The sequence below is a fragment of the Muscardinus avellanarius genome, assembly GCF_963383645.1.
Source record: "Muscardinus avellanarius genome assembly, chromosome: 20".
Classification (NCBI taxonomy): domain Eukaryota; kingdom Metazoa; phylum Chordata; class Mammalia; order Rodentia; family Gliridae; genus Muscardinus; species Muscardinus avellanarius.
The window spans coordinates 8,542,832-8,551,559 of record NC_137806.1 but is presented as its reverse complement, the minus strand read 5'-3'; the positions used below and the strand labels follow the sequence as shown (position 1 = coordinate 8,551,559).

The 8,728-nt window shown below is 50.3% G+C and overlaps 1 protein-coding gene across 1 annotated transcript in view; it reads left to right on the top strand.

Moving 5' to 3' along the window:
* Window positions 1-6,981: 6,981 nt before the first annotated feature.
* The window catches only part of LOC308277794 (protein adenylyltransferase SelO-like), a gene marked incomplete at both ends in the record, with an annotated part of 31,265 nt that continues 29,518 nt past the window's right edge, over window positions 6,982-8,728 (top strand). Inside the window, one exon of the mRNA XM_080717189.1 lies at window positions 6,982-8,062. Coding sequence (XP_080573315.1) covers window positions 6,982-8,062 — 1,081 coding nt within the window. The remainder of the gene's footprint in view (window positions 8,063-8,728) is intronic.

Genomic DNA, 8,728 nt, shown 5'->3' with positions numbered 1-8,728 from the left:
GGAGAAAAGGCAGGGAAAAAAAAATCTATAATCTACACCTTTCCCAACAAGAGCCAGTTTCCATATTCCTGTCATTCCAGACCCACAAAGTAGTTTTAAATAATTTTCTTCCACTTGAACTAATATTGGTCAAAGACTAACATATTTACCTTACTTTAAATTCTTCTTCTTTTTTTTTTGCAGGTCTGGGGATGGTTTGCAGGTCTGGGGATGGAACCCAGGGGCATTAAACCTCCGAGCTACACCCTCTGCCCTATTTTTTATTCTTTATTTTGAAACAGGGTCTCACTAAGTTGCAGAGGGCCTCAGTAGGTCTCAGCCTCCTGAGTGCTGGGATTACATGCGCGTGCCACCATGCCTGGCTTACTTTATTTAAATTCTTAAAAGTCAAGGCTGCAAGATCATCACCCAGGATGGTGAGAAGGATTTCACCATAAGGAAGAAGCTGCATTCACAGACGCTGCCCATTTAAAGTTCTGCGGCTAAACATATTTTGGAAATGGCGTTTCTGAATAAGTAATGGTTGTTTCTTTTGTGGTACTAAAGGCTTTCTACCTTTGAACAACACCCCCAGTCCCCTCCTCTTTTTTTTGTGGTACTGGGGGTGGAACCCAGGGGCTTTTCCACCTCCAGGCTGCACTCCCAGACCCATTTTATACTTTTATTTGGAAACAGGGTCTCACTAAATTGCTGAGAGCCTAAGTAACTGAGGCTGGCTTTGAACCAGTGTGATCCTCCTGTCTCAGCCTCCCAAATGCTGGAAATTACAAGTGTGCGCCACCATGCCCGGATATTTATTTTTTTATTTTTATTTTTATGTGGCACTGGGGATGGAACTCAGGGGCCTTCTATCTCTGGGATACACTCCTGGACCTATTTTATAGTTTGTTTGGAAACAAGGTCTCACTAAGTTGCTGAGAGCCTCACTAAGTAGCTGAGGCTGGCTTTGAACCTGTGAGATCCTCCTGTCTCAGCCTCCCAAGTACTGGGATTACAAGCATGCGCCACCACACCAGGCTGGCTGGCCGGCCGGCCTGCCTTCCTTTCTTTCTTTGCAGTACTGGGGATTGAACCCAGGGCGACCTACCTCTGAGCTATACCCTCAGTCCCATTTGTTATGCTTTATCTTTAAACAGGGTCTCACTAAGTAGCTGAGGCTGGCAGCAAACCTGTGATCCTCCTGCCTCAGCCTCCCAAGTACTGAACTTACAAGCATGTGCCACCATGCCATGCCAGGCCTTGTTTTTCTTTTCCTTCTTTCTTTGAAACAAGGCCTCACTAAGTTGCAGAGGGCTTCACCAAGTAGCTAAGGCTGGCTGGTTGCGAACCTGGATCCTCCTATCTCAGCCTCCCAAGTACCAATATTACAGGAATGTATCGTCATAATCTGCTTGGATAAGTAAATTTTAAAAATCCCAAACAGGTTGGGAGTGTAGCGCAGTGGCAGAACAGTGCTTAGTATGCACAAGGCCCGGGGCTGGATCTCTAGCACAAAGCCCACCAACCAACCTCAGCACTAAAAGCTGATACTATTAACTTAATCAAAGAGTAACAGCAGGCCAGTTCTACAAAATTCCGAAGTGGTAAAAATATTACTTTCAACAACAATTGAGCACCACTATTACAGTCAAGAATCTGTGACTGGCACTAGGAACCCAAAGATACAGATTTCCAGTCTTGAATAATTCAAAGATTCAGGCATTTAAAACATTACTAATTCCCAGGTATGGCAGCCCATATGACCGTAGCTACACAGGGAGCTGAGGCAGAAAGGCAGGTTTGAGGCCAGCCTGGGCAACTTAGTAAGACCTGTCTCCGCATGAAAATGTAAAAAGGGCTGGGACAGCCCACTGTGGTGGCACACACTTGTTATCCCGGTACTTGAGAGGCGGAGGCAGGAGGATCTGCAGTTTTGAGGTTTGTGGACAGCCTCAGCAAGTAGTGAGACTCTGCATCATCCTAGCGAGGCTGTTTCAAAATAAAAAGTAAAAAATAGGGCTGAGGCTGGGCGTGGCAGCGCACACTTGTAATCCCCGGCTTGGGAGGCAGAGACAGGAGGATCACACAGGTTTGTAGCCAGCCGCAAGCGCTGGCTTAGGAGACCCTGTTTCCAAATAAAAAAGGTAAAAATAGGTCTGGGAGTGTTGCCTGGAGGTAGAAGGGCTTCCAGGAACCCCGGTACCACCAATAAATAAATAAATAAATAAATAAATAAATAAATAAATAAATGAATGAATAGAGCTGAGGGTGTAGCTTGGAGGTAGAATGCCCCCAGGTTCAATCTCTAGTACCATTTAAGGAAACAAGAAAGCAAGAAACAAAGGAAGAAAGGGCTGGGCTGTGCCTCAATGGTAGAGTGCTTGCCTAGCATGTGTAAGCATGCTGGGTGTGACCTCCAGCACTGTCTAAAAATTACTCTTTCACTAATCAAATCCGGTAAAGGTTCTTACATAGTTTTTTTTTTTCTTTTTAATTTTTTTTTTTGAAACAGGGTTTCACTAAGTTTCTGAGGCTGCCTTGAGCCTGCAATCCTCCTATCTCAACCTCCCACATAATGGAGTTAGAAAAATCAAGCCTGAAAAACTGACGTGTAGGTATGCTTACAATATAGCATAGAAAAAAGCATCTACAAAATCCTGTGTATTCTATGACTGCACTAAAAGCATATACACACCTGGAAAAGTGAGAAGAGTATGGAAGCACATGAACCAGATGTTAAAAGTAGTTTTTGGAGTTAGGCATGGTGACACATTTCAGACAGGAGGGTCACAGGTCCCTCTAGACCAGCCTCAGCAACTTACTAAGCTCTCAGCAGCCTAGCAAGACCCAAATAGGGCTGGGGGTGTAGCTCAGAGGTAGAATGCCCCTGGGTTTCATCCCCAGTATCACGAGGAAAAAAAAAAAAAAAAAGGTAGAGGGGGGAGTAGGAGTATAGCTCAAGCTCAGAGGTCAGAAGTAGAATGGCCCAGGGTTCAATCCCCAGTGTCTGTCTGTCTGCTATCTGTCACACACACACACACACACACACACACACACACACACACACACGTTATTTTGAAATAAATACAATTGTTGGTGCTTTCTTTTTTTCCTTTTTGTAATTTTTTAAAATTTTTCTCTAATGAACATGTATGGCTTTAGTTGTATTAAAATGAAAGTAAGACTGGGTGTGGTGGTACACGCCTGTAATCTCAGTACTTGGGAGGCTGAGACAGAAGGATCCAGGTTGGAGGCATGCTTCATCAATTTAGTGAGGCACTGTTTCAAAATAAAAAATAGAGTTAGGGGTGCAGCTCAGGGCTGTGGAATGCCCTTGGGTTCAATCCCCAGTAACCCATCACCCCAAAAAACCCAAAACAATAAATCTGACTTCACCAGGTAAGAAGGACTGAGTTCCATTATTGTATTATCTATTAAATTAGTAAGAAGACTTTTGACCTCCAGGTAATTACAATCTCCCCCCAAAATAAAAAAAAAATAGCTGGGCATGGTGGCACATGCTTTTAATCCCAGTACTTGGGAGGCCGAGACAGGAGGATCACAGGTTCCCAGCCAGCCTCAGCAACTTAGTGAGATCCTGTTTCAAAATAAAGAACGAAAAATAGGACTAGGGGTGTAGCTTGGAGGTAGGATACGCCTGGGTTCAATCTCTAGCCGAAAAAAAAAAAAAAACCAAAGATGATTCTCTGTTTTGATTTTACCATTATATAATGATTTTCTCTCTCTTTTTTTGAGATGGGTCTTGCCATGTTGCCTAGGCTGGCTTGAATTCAATGATTTTTAGCTGACATTTCAGATGTGCACCTTTGCACTCAGCTGACGACCTACTTCTTTTAGTCTTTGTGAATAATTTACTCATATAAATCCAATTATTTATTATAATATTTATAAATAGGACATCTTAATAGAAGAGGAACCACCTAATGTAACATTTCTCTAACCTGAGGTGAAGCGGTAAAACGACATAGTTAACTAATCCAGGGCATACTTTACCACTAGGCAGCTTAATGGTTGGTAAAAGCATAGTCTTTGGAGGGCAAAACCTGGTTCAAATCTCAGTATTTTTTGGGTGTGTTACCTTGTGATATCCTTCAAATAATAGCTACTCACAGACAGATGCTAAGATTACCTTAGAACAGTGTGTGGAAAGCACTTAGTGCAGAGCCTGCGATACAGTGGACATTTATCATCACCACCAGTATTATTCTTGGTGCTGGGGATGGGACCCAGGGCCTCACATACACTAGGCAAGCCCTCAGCCACTGAGCTACACCCTCAGCCCCACAGCAAAGGTTGAACACAGGAACTATTCCCTCCAGCTGTGTTTTGTGTTGTAGTACCTAGAGCAATGGTTCCCACAGTGAGATCAGAGGGTCTCCAAAGGGCAGGAAGGTATTCAAAGGAAGCTGTGAAACTAGGCTGCCAGTGTAGTGACAGCCCTTTGCCAAATCCAATTATGGTCGCGCGCGCTCGCTCTCTCTCTCTCTCTCTCTCTCTCTCTCTCTCTCTCTCTCTCTTCCCATCACTTACTCTCCCTGAAAGACAACCCTGCCTTTCATGACTTTACTTAAAATAGAAGAAATGGCTGGGCATGGTGGGGCACACTTGTAATCCCAGCATTTGGGAGGCAGACACCGGAAGATCGCGGTTCGCAGACAGCCTCAGCTATTTAGTGAGGCCTTTCACAAGTCAGTGAGACCCTGTTTCAAAAATAAAAAGAATGAAAAATAGGGCTGGGGGTATAGGTCAGAGGTAGAATGCCCCTGGGTTCTACCCCCAGTACTGAAGAGAGAGAGAGAGAGAGAGAGAGAGAGAGAGAGAGAGAGAGAAATGGCTCAGTAAGAATCAAAAGCATACAAGTGATTTTGCATGACCAAATACACAATGGTTTTGTTCTGGTACAAGATCTGCTAATGCTACTCATGAAGTCAAGAGAATGTGCAAAGATGAGGCAGTGGCAAAGCCATGTTGAGAAGCCAGACGTGCCCTAATTATGGTTGCTCCGTCCTGGGATCTAGGCTCCGAGGTCTACTGGGCCCCAAGAGACTTGAAGTAACCCAAACACACATGCTCCAGCAGACATCTGAATGCTCACATATTAGCTTATAGTAAGGCTATCAATGGCACATCGGCTGGGAACACGCGGCATTGGCACCATGGTGGCAGTCCCTCCTTATGGTCCAGGAGGCAACGTGGAAGCCTTAAAGTAGATTCCCCCTAGAAAGCACCCTTCCCATGGTGAAGGTTGCCTGGTGGGCACAAAAAAGGGAGCACTGGCCGGGCACGGTGTTGCACGCCTGTAATCCCTGTATGGGAGGCTGAGACCGAGGATCCCAGGTTGGTGGCCAGCCCTGCAACTTAGTAAGCCCTCTGCAACTTAGTGAGATCCTCTCTCAAAAAGAAAAAAGAAAAAAGGGAGGGGGGGGGCAGGAGATATAGCTTGGAGGCCTGGAGGTAGAAGCCCCTGGGTTCAATCCCTAGTCCACTCTCCTCCCTCTAAAAGGAACATCAAATAAGTATCTAGTGGCATCAGGAAGGATGCATCTATCTCTTCAAACCAATCCTCATCTGTGGACCTAGAAAAGTCTGAAATATGTCTGGTACTGAAATGGAACCCAGCAGAAAGACCTTCCTGAGGGTTTTCCACACACACTCCACATTCAGGAATTATTCTTTATTCTCTAGGTTTCTACTAGCCTGACTGCCACTCTCCCTCCAAACTCATTTTTGGATAATTTGTGATCTGCATACACTCTGGTGCATTTATAAATGCTGCACATTTTATACTCGTCAATAAATGGTGTTTCATGAGCACACGGGTCAGTGAAGTGTATCAAATCTGACTGAAACCTGAGTTCTAACAGCAAATGAAAAGGGGGCGTTGCAGATGGGAGGTGACTTCTCAGACAATCACAGTGTGGCTGGAGGTCTCTAAAAACCAAAATGAGGCACAGGTGTTGAGTTATAACTGTTCCAGCCAACCCGGCAGCACACTGAGAATCAGCCACCATTGAATGGAGAAGGGCTCACTGAGCCATACAAACACGTTTAAAACTGGCCTTGGTGACTGACGCCTGTAATCCTAGTACTTGGGAGACTGAGACAGAGGGACTGCAGGTTGGAGGCCGGCTCAGCAATTTAGCAACTCTCAGCAACTTAATGAGCCACTGTTTCAAAATTAAAACAAAACAAAACAAAAAACAGCTGGGAGAATACCTCGGAGGTAGAAGACTTCTAGGTTTAATTCCTGGTACTAGCCAACCAACACCCCAGACCAAACAAACTCATGTACAGAGAGTCTCCAGTACTTGGGAGGCTGAGATAGGAGGATCGCAGGTTAATTTGCCAGCCTTAGCAACTTAGTGACTCTGTTTTGAACTAAAAAATAAAATAGGGCTAGGGGTGTAATTCAGAGATAGAATGTCCCTGGGCTCAATCCCCAGTACCACCAAATAAATTAAATAGTTTAAAATACCTTGCTTATATAGCGTCTAGAGTGACCAAGAAGGGAGAAAAGCGACACTGGCGCCAGAGGTGGCCGCTGCCTCGAGGAATCATGGTTACTGCTGAGTTTCTGACTTTCCTTTATGAAGTCAGGGGTCAAACCTAAGAAGCTGCAAGGTCTCTCTCCCGACATCCTCAGTCTCCTTGTAATGTCCTTCCCGCCCCATCCCGGTGTGCGCTCCTTCCCCAGCACCTGCTGTCCGGCCGGAGTCTGGGGCAGAGAGCTACTAGCACCGGCCGGGCCTTTCCCGCGAGACCCTCCCGCCGTCACCCCTGGGAGGCCGAGGGAGAGGCCGCCGGGCGGAGCTCCAGGACCGGCGCCCTGCGCCGCGGCTCTAGCCCCAGGGCGCAACTGGGCGCATGGCCCCGGGACAGGCTTTCCCTGGGTCCACGCCCAGGAGACAAGGTGGCCACCTCTGCGCTCCCGGGGACCCGCTCCGCCGCGTCACCCCTCTGCACCCCACTCGCGCCACCCCGATGTCCCAGCCCGGGGCGCCCCGGGCACACGTGCCCGGCTCCCATTCATCCCGCCGCGGGCTGTCATTGCGCGGTGACCTCTGCGCCCGCCGCCGCCGCCGCCTAACCTGCGCGCGGGCCTGGGCTTCGGGGTCCCCGGGGCCCCCAGGGCCCCCAGCCCGCGTCGCCGGCCTCCACGAGCCGCCGCGCCGCCACCGCCACCAGCGCGCGGCCATGGTCCGAGTCCGAAAGTGGCGGCGGGCGGCTGCTCCGCCCCTGGCCCGCGGCCCTGCCCACCCGGACCCGGAGCCGGAAGCGGCGCGCAGGAAGCGCACCCGGCCCGGCCCCGCCGCCCGCCGCAGCGCCCCGGGCTCCTCTATCTTCGCGGTCCCCCCGCCGTCCACGCGTTCCCCCCGGCACCGGGACCCCAGCGCCCCGGGGTCCGCCGTCCACGCGTTCCCCCCGGCACCGGGACCCCAGCGCCCTGGGTTCCGCCGTCCCCGCGGTCCCCCCGGCACCGGACCCCAGCGCCCCGGGGTCCACCGTCCACGCGTTCCCCCCGGCACCGGGACCCCAGCGCCCCGGGGTCCGCCGTCCACGCGTTCCCCCCGGCACCGGGACCCCAGCGCCCCGGGGTCCGCCGTCCACGCGTTCCCCCCGGCACCGGGACCCCAGCGCCCCGGGGTCCGCCGTCCTCGCGTTCCCCCCGGCACCGGGACCCCAGCGCCCTGGGTTCCGCCGTCCCCGCGGTCCCCCCGGCACCGGACCCCAGCGCGGACACAGCCCTGGCAAGCTTCAGCCTCGGTGGCCCGGCCGCCGCGGGGACGCTTACGGTGCCGGGTGAGCGGAGAGGGCCTGCTGCAGAGCCGCGGGATGCCGGCGCGCCGCCCACCCCGAAGGCCGCCGGCTGCCTGCCTGCTGCTGGCCGTGGTGGCCTGCCACGCCGTCGCTCGCGGCCTTATGAGGCCGAGGGGAGAAGGAAGCGCCAGCCTCCCGCCTCTTTCCAGCAACAAGTCGAGCCCGGATCAGGGCTCTTGTGAAATAGAAGCGCAGTTGGCCCGGTCTCTCGATTTTTGGACTCTCTCCTCCGCGCACCTGCTAGGTAGAGTTTGCTGGACAGCCCTGCGCACGTCTGGTTATGAATCCCACGCTTGGGTGCATTGAGCTGCATGAATTTTTAAAATACTTGATAATGTTAGATTTATCTGTATCCAGTCTAAGAGGTACCGAGATGGGTTAGAAAGATCTTCTTAGCTCTATTGTCAAATCTATTCTAGGGTCAGCTGGTGGTGACGCAAGCTGGTCATCCCAGTACTTGGGAGGCTGAGACTCGAGGATTGCTTTGCGATGACAGCCACAGCTACTTAGTGAGGCCCTCTGCAACTCTGTGAGGCTTTGTTTCAAAATAAATAGGGCTGGGGGGTACAGTGACCCTGGGTTCAATCCCCAGTGTCTGTCTCTGTCTCTCTCTGTCTGTCTCTGTCTGTGTCTGTCTGTCTGTCTGTCTGTCTGTCTCTCTCTCTCTCTCTCTCTCTACACACACACACACACACACACACACACACACACACACACACACACACAATCTATCTTGGGGCCCAGACAGCATTTCACGAACAAATCTGTGATATACGTTGAGCATTCCACATATTCATACCTATTCATACAAACACAGAGAGCCAGCGAGGGAATCTACCACCAAGGGTACTGAAAAGAAACTGTCCTCAAAAAGTTCACTGTTGCTTGTAATCCCAGCGTTCCGGGGGCT